The sequence below is a fragment of the Nansenia antarctica genome (genome assembly GCF_963989245.1).
Source record: "Nansenia antarctica genome assembly, chromosome: 3".
Taxonomy (NCBI): Eukaryota; Metazoa; Chordata; class Actinopteri; order Argentiniformes; family Microstomatidae; genus Nansenia; species Nansenia antarctica.
Genome location: NC_137688.1, coordinates 13,088,796 through 13,102,854, shown reverse-complemented (window position 1 = coordinate 13,102,854; position 14,059 = coordinate 13,088,796). Strand labels below are relative to the sequence as shown.

At 44.8% G+C, this 14,059-nt stretch overlaps 2 protein-coding genes across 2 annotated transcripts; one reads left to right on the top strand and one right to left on the bottom strand.

The window, feature by feature from the left end:
- Window positions 1-2,597: 2,597 nt before the first annotated feature.
- Window positions 2,598-6,014, bottom strand: polr1d (RNA polymerase I and III subunit D). Its single transcript, XM_080527831.1, has 5 exons — window positions 5,935-6,014; window positions 5,357-5,454; window positions 4,740-4,816; window positions 3,168-3,250; window positions 2,598-2,907 (listed from the first exon to the last, which is right to left on the bottom strand). Exons 1-5 carry the CDS (start codon window positions 5,974-5,976, stop codon window positions 2,863-2,865), a joined length of 345 nt encoding a protein of 114 aa, XP_080383957.1. The 5' UTR covers window positions 5,977-6,014; the 3' UTR covers window positions 2,598-2,862.
- Window positions 6,015-6,175: 161 nt separating this feature from the next.
- Window positions 6,176-11,671, top strand: sybl1 (synaptobrevin-like 1). The gene is made up of 8 exons (XM_080525435.1): window positions 6,176-6,293; window positions 7,239-7,442; window positions 7,638-7,695; window positions 7,863-8,000; window positions 8,623-8,713; window positions 9,909-9,976; window positions 10,096-10,188; window positions 10,487-11,671. The coding sequence occupies exons 2-8, from the start codon at window positions 7,297-7,299 to the stop codon at window positions 10,553-10,555; spliced, it is 663 nt and encodes a 220-aa protein (XP_080381561.1). The 5' UTR covers window positions 6,176-6,293; window positions 7,239-7,296; the 3' UTR covers window positions 10,556-11,671.
- The last annotated feature ends 2,388 nt before the right edge of the window (window positions 11,672-14,059 follow it).

Below are 14,059 nucleotides of genomic sequence, written 5' to 3'. Positions count from 1 at the left end.
TTTTTATGTGCAGCAATAAATATTATTTTATCACATTTGGGATTCATTCGCTCATTCTTTAGCCCATTTTGATGTAAATATATTTGCAGGTGTTCAGCTGAGAAGCCTTTCATACAAGGTTAACAGGTATAATAATAATCATCATAATCATAATAATCATAATACTATCTTGGTTTTATATAGAGCCTTTCACAGAACCCAACACATTTTACAGAAAAACAGTCAGACAGACAAAACAGAAAACACAGAGACAGCGACAAAACTAAACTAGGGGCCAAAGGATGAATAGGTGGGTTTTGAGGGCTGATTGGAAGGTTTCCAGGGTAGGGGCATTGCGGATCACTGTGGGGAGAGAGTTCCAAAGGGGGGGGTGCTGCCACACTGATGGCTCTGTCCCCAAAGGTTCATAGGTTGGTGTGGTGGGGGATGGAAAGCAGACCCATGTCTGAGGACTGCAGGTTCTGGGATGGGGTATGTTGGCAGAGAGAAGGTCAGTTAGGTACTGGGGGGCGCGGGCGTGGAGGTGATTTGTAGGTGAGGAGGAGGATTTTGTACATGATGCGGGACTTGACCGGAAGCCAGTGGAGGTGAATGAGGGTAGGGGTGATGTGCTGCCCTGGCAACTGAATACTGCACATACTGGAGCCTGTCCAGGGCTTTGCTGGGTACCCCCGAACAGGACTCCATTGCAACAGTCCAGGCGGGATATGGGACGAAGGTGTGGACGAGGGTTTTCGTCGAGTCAGAGCCGTTGATGGTGACAAATGATTTCCTGTTGGAGAGGTAGGACTGGAACCAGGAGAGAGCTGTACCGGTGAGGCCCAGGTTTTCAGCTAGGCGGTTGAGGACGATGGTGTGGGAGACTGTGTCAGGGCTGCCGAGAGGTCCAGGAAGATGAGTCTACTGATGCGGCCAGAGTCAGCAGTGATGAGGAGATCGTTAGTGATCTTGATGAGGGCGGTCACCGTGCTATGGTGAGTTCTGAAGCCAGACTGGAGGGCTTCAGACAGCTCATGGTCGGACATGTGCCGGTGGAGTTGGGCAGCGGCTCCTTTTTCCAAGATTTCGCTGAGGAAAGTAAGGTTCGAGACCGGCCAATAGTTGTTTTGGTCGTCAGGATCCAGACCAGGCTTTTTGAGGATAAGGGTGACTGAGGCGGTTTTGAAGCTGGTGGGAACTATGCCGGATTCCAGTGAGGAATTGATGATGTCCGCCATGAAGGAGCAGAGGGTAGGTAGGCAGTCCTTAACCAATGCTGTGGGCATGGGGTCCAGGGAGCAGGTGGAGGTCTTGGCAATGGTGACCAACTTAGCAACCTGAGGAGCATCCACAGGGCAGACTGAGGAGAGGCAGCATTGGGGCAGGCGAGCCGTTGAGGCATGTGACCCACTGTATCGAGCTAAAATCAAACGAATGTCTATTACTAGCAACAGAGACAAATGTCTATTCTATATTGTGTACCTGATGCTTCTGTTATGCTTAATCCTGTCATGTTCTTAGTATGTTTACCAGGTTCTCTATGCTGCCAAACGAGCCAGATCGTATGGCCTATCAAACACAGGTGTGTGTGTATGTGTGTGTGTCGGGCGACGTGATCAGAATAGCAACCAGCTCTATTGTATTGCAAAACATTTTCACAGAGGCCGTGGCGATGTACCGATCGGGGGAGAGAATATCACGCTCGCTAACTGCTAGATTAGAACACCTGTCTCCAGGAGCAAACACCACCAAGTGGAGGCGCATGCCATGTCTTGGAATAAAATCACACCCGGAGTAAATGTACAGTCAGGATAATGTCTCTGGCCCCAGAGCTCTAACTAGCTGACACGTCATAAACTCCGAAAAATACTGCACAAGCTCCATAGGGTGCCATAGGGTGTCATTCTCAAGCTGTGAGTTTAACGACATGTTTAACGACATGTCAACAAGAAAGCAACCACAACCTTGGCAGAACTTTCACGAATCTTTTTTTTTTTTCTGAACTGTTGAAATCGTGCATGAGACCCATTTTGGAGAGTTGCAAACTTGCAACATTGAAAGTTAAAGTTGTTATAACTGTCCAAAGTTATCCATCATCTGCAGGCGTTCATGTTGTTTGGAGTTTCCAACCTCAAATCACTTGAATGCTCTGGGGGGTATTCCATCAACGTCGCTAAAGGACAATCCAGTCTTGTGACTTATCAAAAATAAGCCAGGATTTTCCTTTAGCGACGTTGATGGAATACCCCTCTGGACTCTGTGGTCTGAGATCACAGGTGGTAAGCACACGTTTCTGAGTTAGACTCTTCACCTCTTGCTCTCAGCTCCATATGAGGTTCTTATCTTCACATTCCTCAGGTAATTTATACATTCTAGAGCCCTTATCCATCGTCACACCCTGCTCCACAGGCCCAGGAATTCTTTTTTTATAAACTTTCACAAAATAATGTTGCTGCCAAATGGATCGACACCAAACTGAACTCCAGCATATTATTTTCATGACGACGTAAAACCAATAAGTTTAACTGATAATTGTTTCGTCTCTGCATTACTGGGAAGATGGATTAGTTTGGACACAACAAATGATAAAGAGCAACGTGAATCAAACAATGTATCTTAGAAAACACTTTAATTAATGGACGACAAAAGATAAAACATCAAGAAAACTGTACAAGTGCCTATTAACAATATAATGGTAAGCATGACAGCCATTAGAGGAAAACGTAAAAGGTGTGTGTCCAAAAACATCTGGATTAACCATCAGAAATGTGTGTGTGTGTGTGTGTGTGTGTGTGTGTGTGTGTGTGTGTGTGTGTGTGTGTGTGTGTGTGCTGAGAGACCCCTTGATCAGACGTGCACTCCTGCTGGGTTGAACTCTGCTCCTTACTCCATGGGCTCCTGTCTGTCCTTAAAGTCGTTCACCCGTACCTTCAGTATGAAAACACAGCAGAGTTAACCCACATTCCCCCCACTGAATAGCACACAGAAGGGATGCTTAGATGACAAGAAACAAGAGAGCAAGTCTGACCCTCTACCCCCTCCCTCCCTCCCTCCCTCCCTCCTCTCCTCTTTTTCTCTTCTACCTTTGTTTATCATGTTACTTCTTTGTTTCAGTTTTACAGCAGACATCCCCTCTCATCGTACTGTGTAATGTGTAGCATGTAATGTGGAGCATGTGTGTTGCATACTTGAAAGGTGTTGAGAACGTGTTGACAGACTTCAGTGAGCTCATTCAGACCCCTCCTCAGCGGCTCCACCGCTGGCACCCCTCCTGGAACATACAAGGGAGAATCACAATCAGAATCACAATCAGAATTCTTTTTATTGCCAAGTATATTTGCACAAACAGGAAATTGATTTGGTGTGGTTGGTGCATAGGACATATGCTGCTTGGCCGGGGAGAACATCGCAGGCGAAGGTGATGAGGTCCTCTGGCGTGATGCGGATTTGTTTCACTGCATTTGATTATTATTAAAAAATTTTGCAGTCAGTTCAGTCAGCTGAACGTTCAAATAGCTTTGTTACCTTTTTGTATTTGGGCACTGATTTCATCATTAGATCCCCAGAAAGACAGTCACATTTTCTTACTGTAGTGTTTTTCATATCAGTGCAATTACTGTGAGTTTTGCCAAAATTGGTAACATCTGTGTATGAACTAACTCAATGAACTAACAATGTCGCAGTATCAACTATAAGTTTACAGAATGACTCTGGGGAGCTGGGTTGTGAGTTTAGCCCAATTGGAGCTCATTGAATAGACATGTGCATTGTATCATATTCTGATCTCATTGTGTCAATGCATTATTTATATATGATATATTCACAGTATTATATTACAATATGGCAACAGTTTTTATACTGTTGGAACCATAAAATTGCAACCTACTTTGGGACAAAACTCAAACATGCAAAAAAAGGAAACAATTTCTACACAATGTTATACATTTGAATATGCAACATGGCCTCCTGAAGCCAAAACATATATAAACAGCTGTTTGTGTTTAGATTTTGAGATATTGAGCTATACTTTCAGGAAATGTGTTTAAACGACTAGGAAAAACTGCAATAAGGGATTAACTATTACAAATACAATACCAGCTGTTAACCAGAGGATAACATTGTGTTAAATTATTACCAGTGGCAAACAGTGTGAAATCCAGAAAAACCCCTTAAACTGTGTGTGTGTTGGTGCGTGTCGGTGTGTGTCTGTGTGTGTGTGTGTGTGTGTGTGTGTGTGTGTACACAGCATGGTATGTCGTCCTTTTGTTATCCCAAGGCTGTGTCAGGCGTAGCAGGGTAGGAATGTCCTCTGGCTACTCTATACCTCAGCACACACACACACAAGACACATGTTGTTTTCACAATTCCCCCGTAGTTCTTTGATGTGAGAATTAGCATCTGTTTAACTTCTACACAGTTGACAGGTCATTATGTATGTAATGCAGACAAATCTGTTTGGTAAACAGCCAATCATTCATTTGAGTGTGTCAGTGAGTGAGTGAACCTGAGTGACCCAGAGAGAGAGAGATGTATAGATAAACAGAGAGAGCGTGTGCGTGCATATGTAACATTGACAGCAGCCCTACACTGACATTCCTCCCTCAGCTGTGTGAACAGAAACTGAAAGCACCAGACTCCAATCAGCCTGTTTGCTCTCTCCATCCACCCTTAAACATGTTTACTCAGTTTACTCTCTCTCTCTCTCTCTCTCTCTGAAAGACACACTCTGAAGAGAGAGAGAATGAGTAGGTGTGTCTTACCTCGTGTTTGAATGCGAAAGTTGATCTTGCTCTCAGAGGGGTGGGTGATGCTATACCCACAAAAATCCACGTCCTCACTGCAGAGACAGAGAGAGACACACACACACACACACACACACACACACACGCACACACACACGCGCGCGCACACACACACACACACACACACACACACACACACACACGTTTGTCTGTGTTGATTTAATCATTCTTAGTAATGCAGTTAGTAGCAAATGTACATCCAATCGACCAGTTTTGACATTGACCAAAACTGACATGAAATGAAGAAAGAATCATTAACAATAAAAATCATTTCTCAATTCTGTTTTCAATTATGTTAAACTGCTGATCTCTAGTTGGTTTGAGGCAAAGCAGGCTACAAAGAGGGAGTGAATCATCATTACACACATGAGAGATATTGGGTTAGACTGCAAGATGTGGGTTTGGGTTAAAGGATAACTTTTGGGGGGTTAAAGGTTTTGAGAAACTTACCAGGCACCAACAATGCCCTCGTGCAATACAATGGAAGAAATAGGGGCGGACGTGAACTTCACGTCTACACCCATTTCTTTCATTTGAAGAATGTATCATTTAAAGGTAAGGGTTGGGATACTGACCCCTTCAGGACCATGTATCTGAGGGAGTTGCCCAGAGTGTGGTCCTCGTCATGGAACACGAACGTCACACAGCCCTCATCAGCCCCGTCAGCCTGCACCTGAAACACAGCCCAGACAGAACCTCAACATCATGACTCAGCAGAAACACAACACAAGTCTCCTCACAGCATCTTTCAGATCAGGACCTGCATCTTTCAGATCAGGAGCTGCAGCCACAGTCACTGCGATCCAAACAACCCAACACTGCCCCCCAGTGGAGAGAAATCTATATTATTACAGGTTTCAACACAGGAATTAGTCAAACGCTACGCCCGACAGTAATACATTACTAAGCAGACGTTGGAACATGAAATAGATTAAGTTCACATCATTATTGCTACATTTATGCATTATTAGTGTTACTGTCTGTTACCAGCGCTGATAACATGATCATGCACAGTGTGGAACCTCTCTGCCCACGTGAGCGTAGAGCAGGGGACTGCCGTTATAGCAGATTATAAGAATATCCTAAAAAAACAAATACGTAATACAATATCCTAGAGAGGGTAGTGATCGTATTGTTCAGGAGCAACACTCACCATCTCTAACACCGGTTTCTTTTCAACCTCTACCCCAGCCATGCTTGAAGAGAACTCTCAACTCCAGACGTCGCTGAAATGTGACATGTGAGATTAAAAACACGTGACGTATACGACAGACACTGGCAGGAAGTACCTGTACACCCGGAAGTGTAGTCCATTATAGCTAGATGCTACATCCATCGTAAGTAGTAACCCCTGACCAAAGACACTACATTTCCCAGAGGCTTCATGTAAAATTGCTCGGTAGGGGCTACTATGTGGTTTCGAAAGCAGAAGAAGTCAGTGAAGAGGATTACCTAAAATTGCTATTTTCAATGTTTAAAACACACACGTTTGAGGACTACACAGCATTGGAGGTAACCTATACGCCTTATTCGTTATCTTGTCAAAGATGTGATTGTATTAATGCCAGGAAAAGAGACATGCCCAGACAGACAGAGCGCTACTCTCGTTGGTTCCGTAGGTGCGCTATGTCATTGTTGATGTTCTAGCCCGTTGTGTCGTTTGTCAGCAGCTACGGTGCAGAGCTGCCAAGTCTCACGCAATCGGTGGGACATCTAACCCAGCAAACTCGTTTTTATCGATCATAACAACACCGAGAGATAGTCGATCACTGTAATAAGACGTTGTCACCCCCCGGCCAGGTTTTCAGCGACTAGTTGTTCAAGTCGTGATGGTGGAAATTGCTGTTAGCAAGCTAAGATAGGCTGTTTACACCTTTGTCAAAAGCTTTGATTATGAATGAATGAATGAATGGTCTTTATTGTCATTAATATAGTACAGGTACCATACAACGAAATGTGTGAGGGGGGGCTCCCCTGGTGCTAGGAAAAAAATACTAAAAACAAGAAGGGAAAAGAGATGGTTTACATAAATAAAGGCTATATACACTATCCACCACTATACTATACTACTATACTATACAAATAAAACACGGTGCTGTACTCTAAGCTATGCTATACCTATTCTAACATTTCCTATCTCTGAACCTTCTGTACACAAGGGTTGTCATATTGCACATAGTATTATTGCACATTCATTTAAAGTGTCGCAGTTTGCAGGTTTGAAATGTTCACAGTTGTGTTTCAGATTATTATCTCTATATATTTTAGTTGGTGACATCGTGTTAATTGTTTATGCTAAAGTACTAGCATACCATAACTAAATCGGAACAAATAGAGTGATGAATTCCCCGGCATCCTCTCTCAATCCATCTCTCCTGCTTTCTCATCCCTCAATCGCTCAATCGCTCATTCTGCCATCCCACCACTCTCTCCTCCTCCGACCCTCTCATCTTTCAGTGAGCCACTGACCTGACCCCCCCCCCTCCTCACCCCTGCCCTGACCCTCCCTGCTGCCATGGCCATCCTGTTTGCGGTGGTAGCCCGTGGCACCACCATCCTGGCCAAGCATGCCTGGTGTGGCGGGAATTTCCTGGAAGTGACGGAACAGATCCTGGCGAAGATACCCTCAGAGAACAACAAGCTCACCTACAGCCACGGCAGGTAAACACACACACACACACACACACCTCTATGTGTCCTCTCAGGTCTAAGGTAGTCTTTAAAAAGCAAACCCGCAGCACACTGTGACCCTAAAAGACTGGAGCAGGGAATTCCCCCACCTAATCCCTAGACTGATTATTCTTTGACATGTGTTTCCTTGATTTGCTGACAAAGTAAATCTCCTTTCGATTTCAGCTATCTCTTCCACTACATCTGCCATGACCGAATCATATACTTGGGCATCACTGATGATGTGAGTATGTGATGGGATCATCAAGGCATGTTTCTACACTGCCTGTAGGGTACCAATATAACACCTGTGTGTTTGTGTTATGAATCAGTATGTGTATAACAAACCCTGTGTGTGGCTGTGTCCTGAGTTCTCAAAGAGTGTGTGTACTCTGTGTTTGTGTGATTCAGGACTTTGAGAGGTCGCGTGCTTTCAGCTTCCTAAGCGAAGTGAAGAAGCGTTTCCAGACGACGTACGGGTCGCGAGCCCAGACCGCGCTGCCCTACGCCATGAACAGCGAGTTCTCCTCCACTCTGATGGCTCAGATGGTGAGTCGATCAAAGACTGGCACTGTCTAGAGGTGTGTGGCACAGGGGCTTTGAGGTGGGAGCAGAGTGTTTGTGATGTAGAGGTATGTGGTGTAAGTAGGGAGTAAGCTATAGAGAGGTCAGGGAGTCTAGCAGGGGCTTGTGATGGCAGCATGACTACTCTGCCTCAGGGGGAAGTACAGCACATGACCACACCACTTTGATGTCACACTTAAGCCTATTGTGTACTTAAACATACTTATGTACAGTACACACACACACCTGCATTGTGCTATGGAGGGGAGCTTGTTATGACCTGTATGTGTTTTTGTGACATTTTAATGCATGGTCGCCACACACAATCAGATATTTTGTATGTTTGCATGTCGTGACAACAAAGTATCATAGAAGAGAATCAGCTTTGAAATGTGCAGAGAGTCTCTTTTACGGAGGGGAACGGTTTTGGTTTGCCTGAAAATAATGACATTTTAAACAGCTAAAAAACTCCAGATACCTCACTAATCCCTCTAGCTTTTTGGTCAAGACGTGTCTCAATGTCCACTGGTATCTCTCTTTATTTTCCCTCTCAATTTCTCTCTGTCCCTCTCTCTCTCTCTCTCCCTCTCTCTCTCTCTCTCTGTAGAAGCACCATTCAGACCCACGGGGGACTGACCGTGTGACTGAAACTCAGATGCAGGTGGATGATCTGAAGGGCATTATGGTCCGCAACATTGGTGAGTCCTCAGCGTCTCCTCTCTGTGTCACATGTCCACTGTTGGGTAATACACATTGATCCCATGGTGTGTCTGAGGCCCTGTCCACACCTATACGTTTTTTTGATAAACGTTTTTCGTATATAAAAATATTACCGTCCACACCAGCATGTTTATAAACAATGTCTGTGTCCACATGCATACGCATGAACGCAATATAAACGCTGTCATTGAGCATTCCACACCAGTAGTCGGCGATATAATATTATCCCCATAGCCCCGCTGGCCAATCAGACGCCTCTGTCTCTCAATGTTCTCGATCATTAACTGTGCATTTATCTGTGAACAGGTTAAAAGTCCAGTTAACAGTGAAAGAACTAGAAGCACTTTGTTCACATCCATTTTCCTCGCTTGTGTAGCCTCGAACACCGTTGCCTGTTGTAAACATAGTAGTTACTGGTGCTAGGATATGACGTTGGAGGGAACAGCAAACAGCTGCAGTGCGCATGATCATAGAAATCTACGCGCACGATGACGTGACGAATACAAAAAGCTCCGTCTATCTCGTCCACACGTCAAAAGTATACGGCGAATATACAGCGTTTTTAAACATCTTCACTCTGGCAGGCGTTTTTTTAAACATCTTCGTTTTCAGAGGGCAAAAACTCCTTTGCGTCTGGACGAACCCCCCAAAACGAATATAAAAATCCACGTTTATCAAAAGAACGTATAGGTGTGGACAGGGCCTGAGTGTGTGTTTATTGGACAGGGCCTGAGTGTGTGTTTATTGGACAGGGCCTGAGTGTGTGTTTATTGGACAGGGCCTGAGTGTGTGTTTATTGGACAGGGCCTGAGTGTGTGTTTATTGGACAGGGCCTGAGTGTGTGTTTATTGGACAGGGCCTGAGTGTGTGTTTATTGGACAGGGCCTGAGTGTGTATAGGTGTGGACAGGGCCTGAGTGTGTGTTTATTGGTGTGGACAGGGCCTGAGTGTGTGTTTATTGGTGTGGACAGGGCCTGAGTGTATAGGTGTGGACAGGGCCTGAGTGTGTATAGGTGTGGACAGGGCCTGAGTGTGTGTTTATTGGTGTGGACAGGGCCTGAGTGTATAGGTGTGGACAGGGCCTGAGTGTGTATAGGTGTGGACAGGGCCTGAGTGTGTGGGTGTGGACAGGGCCTGAGTGTGTGTTTATTGGTTTATTGTTGTCGTTTACAGACCTGGTGGCTCAGAGGGGAGAGAAGCTGGAGTTGCTGATTGATAAGACGGAGAACCTGGTCGACTCGGTGAGTCAATCTTCAATCTGATGCTCGTTCTGATTCATCTACTGCTGAGGAGCACCGCTGACGTCCCCTCTCTTAAACCCTTTTCCTCCTCTCCTCTCCTCTTCTTTACTCTCTTCCAGTCGGTCACCTTTAAGACCACCAGTCGTAACCTGGCGCGGGCCATGTGTATGAAGAACCTCAAGCTGACTGTCATTGTGGTTCTGGTGTCCCTGGTGAGTGCTTCTCCAGTGATGCTGTAGTCTGTGTGTCTGTGTGTGTGTGTGTGTGTGTGTGTGTGTGTCTCTGTGTGTGTGTGTGTGTGTGTGTGTGTGTGTGTGTATCCAAATTCAACTAAATGCTGGATATTTGATGCTAGATCCTCATGTTTTATTGTATTGTGGTTTATTTACTATTATGTTATAGTGTGAGCTCTGTATGGGGTGTGTACAAGTGAAGTGTCGTTGTGTGAAGTGTGGATTTTGGGTGTTACTATGACAACACTGCTAAACCGTGTGTCTCTGGTTTCCACAGGTGGTCCTCTGGATCATCGTCTCTGCTGCCTGCGGGGGGCTCAGCTGGCCCAACTGTGTGAAGAAGTGAGAGTCGGGAAGAGAGGGAGGGAGGGATGAGAGGAAGAGAGGGAGGAGCTTCTGTAAAACTACCAGTAGCCCAAATCTGACAGTGGGCCCAAAGGGAAACAAACCACTTTAACCTCTCCTCTCCTGATGGGACACCCCTGGAACACTCATGCTCCTCCTCCTCCTTCCTCCCTCGTCCTGCCACCCTGCTTTCTTCCCTTCCTTCAGAAGAAGAGTCTAATGATATGACTTGCCCTCTGGCTGGGGAGTCCCTAACTCCTCTAGCTATCAGACAGCAGCCATCTGGTCCAATACACACGCCTGGTACTGGTCTGATACACTCACCTGGTACTGATCTTATACATCCATCTATGTAAAAAGAATGATGTCCAAACGAGCCAGTATGATCATCTTTATAGTCTTCCTTTGTGATTGTCTTGCTTTGCCATAGAGAGAGAATGTGTAGTGTATCAGTCCAGTGAGAGACTGGTGGACATGCTATCTGTAGATAATTGTGTTTAGAGGGGTATTTCAGATCCAACTCCCCAGACAGTCCAGTATCTTGTCCTGCAGCCCAAACCACTGACAAATGATGCTTCAACTGTACCAGGATGGAGCAAGGGATCCAAGTTTCCCTCCAACAGCATGCCTCTGCCTGTACCTCACTCTACTAGATATGCATTTAATTTCTAATGAAAGCACAACAACAGATGGTGTGATACATCCCTCCTTTACTCGGATAAAGGCAGATTTTTGTCATGTCCTTTATGTTTTGTCATATTGTCAACTTAAGGCACAGTTTCACATGTTTAACTGTTCTCTGTTGTTATGTTGTAAAAAGAAAAAAAGAAAGATTGATTGCCCAAAAGTATATGATGTTGAGAATTTATTTAGGATGTTTAATTCTCCATCAAAAATATATATTTAAAAAGTATTACTGTAGTTCCCCAAGATCAAATCAAGCCTGATTCCAGTCTGATATTTCCCCCATCCTCTCCTTGACCCTGATAGGGCGATCTCTCTTCTCTGATTGGCTGCTCAACATGTCCATGTGTCTTTTTTGTCAACAATGCAGTTTTGACATTGTATATTTGCTTCCTGCCATCATATGGTTTATAATCATGTAATTATTTAATTATTGTACAACAGATTTGAAATAATAAAATCGCATAGTACCTATTCTGCTGCCTTGGTTTCTACAATGGAAGAAAGGATTTTTCTCAGACACTATCCACAGTATGGAGTGCAGGGCTGCCAAGTTTCACCAAAAATTTGGAGTGAGATTTTTTGGCGGTGGAGCGACCCAAAACTGTGGGCGTTTTGGCAGCGGCGGCCCCTCTCTCCCACACAATTATTTGTGCTAGTTTCCTGCAGTTCTCACGTGAGAGCGTGAGAACTGGTTGAAATGTGTGAGTCTCACGGCGATTGCGTGAGACTTGGCAGCTCTGTATAATGTAATTACATTGTAATATCATACAGTATGCAATAACATAGTTCAGGTATGACACAGTACAGGAAGTTCAAGTAGTAGTCAGGTGGCGCAAAGAACGTTGTGCAGGTAGCAGTGAGATGCTTGGGCCGATCCAAGGATGAGCCGGGGGGGCCCTGAAAAAGGCCTTGCCCGGATAGTTGCCCCCCTATTTGTAGGCAATTAATCTAAAAAAAGAAATGTGGTGTTGAAAGTTCATTATATTTCTCCGTAGTTGGTGAAAACGTCTTTACTCGCCAGTTTAGAATTCACTTTCCCCCCCTGAATAAAGAGAACATGGTTGCGCCCGCCAATTTGAATCCCACCGGTGACGTCACCACTGGTCCTGCCTCTGGTCTCTCACCGACGCTGCTGCTGCTAAGCGACGGGTCTTTTCATTTGTTAATCGTTGATCTATGTTTATCTGTTTATCTATGTTTTTTTAAACATCTCTACATGACTGCATCACACGTTTAACACTAGAACAGCCGTGAGTAAAGTGAGTAACGAAAAAAAGTATATCTTTGCACTCGATCAAATGTCACGACCCTCCTTTCATGACTTGTCCTAGATATGTGCGTTCTACCACCCAGTATCCTTACATGTTCAACATCACATCAGGATAAGCTAGTATGAAGCTATTTTGCAGTTTTTCTGTGTAGGAGGCAGGCTAATTTACAAGCGGCGCCAACTAGTGGTCGTTGTGTGTAAGTAGCAGCTTGAGAAGCCATCAGGGTTCCAGGAGCGGGCAAGTTTGCTAACGGTTAGCCTAGATAGCTAGCGTGAGCTAACGCCTTTGATGCCACTCACTGTATGAATGAATGAATGGTCTTTATTGTCATTAATACAGTACAGGTACCATACAACGAAATGTAGGAGGGGGGGGGGGGGCTCCCCTGGTGCTTGGAAAAAAGACTAAAAACAAGAGGTCCAAGGGTAAAATAAAAAAGGGAAAAGAGTGGAGTGCCTAATGCTCAATGACACAGTTTGCCAATACAAAATGACACACACACACACACAACTCATCTGTTGTTTTCTTAAGGTCGACTTTGACCCATGGGAACGATTATTCGAATAGTCGATTATTCTGTCCCATCCCCAGTCCTGACTGAGTTCTCTTTGTGTGAATCAGGACTGAGAGGTCGCGTGCATTCAGCTTCCTAGTGAGGTGAAGAAGCGTAAATGTGCCTGCGCGCGCGCGCACGCACACACACACACACACACACACACACACACACACACACACACACACACACACACACGCACACAACTCATCTGTTGTTTTCTGAAGGTCAAAGTCCAAACAAACAGGACAACATGTTTACTGATAACGTTAACTTGAAAAGGAACTCAATGGAAGAGTTTGACTTGATTATTGGCTGAATTCGTGCATTTCTGCTTTCTTTCCACTAGATGTCCTACTGTCAATCTCTCTCAACAGGTTACACTAGACTTTAATAGATTCCAGATATGTCATGTCATATTGTTTATTCCTTTCAGATATAACATAAGTGTCTCTAGGGAGTAAAGGCTAGGGGTTGTTTCTGGACAGGGCCATGGTCTGTTGATTTGGAGCCAAATACTCCTTATCTGGATTGATTCAACCGGCCACGCGTGACACCAATCTGCGAGGATAAAACTGGTCGATAGAAATCGACCCTGGGGGCAATAGAGATTACAAAGTTGTGAACTAGACCACTGAAGTGTACCGCAACTATAAGGTTCGGAATCACGGTCAAGCACCTGAGCTCGCGCGCCGCGCCGCGATTCTGTCTCATTTGAGAAATGACGTCACCGTCACGTGATTGGTTCAGGTAAATTAATATAACCCTTCACGCACGTGTGTTCGTGTCAAATTAATCAGTTGAGCAAGGTGAGATTCTTTGTTCTTAAGAACCCAGGAACTGAGGTTGTCAAGATTGAAGTAGAACCATAACTGTTTAGTAAAGTGACAGGTTGTTGTGGTTAACACAACACATTTTTATTTCGAGTAAGGAGTTGCGTTTCTGTCCTTCTTGGTCGCGTGGAAGAAGTTGTCAAGTGGTGAGTTGAGGTTTC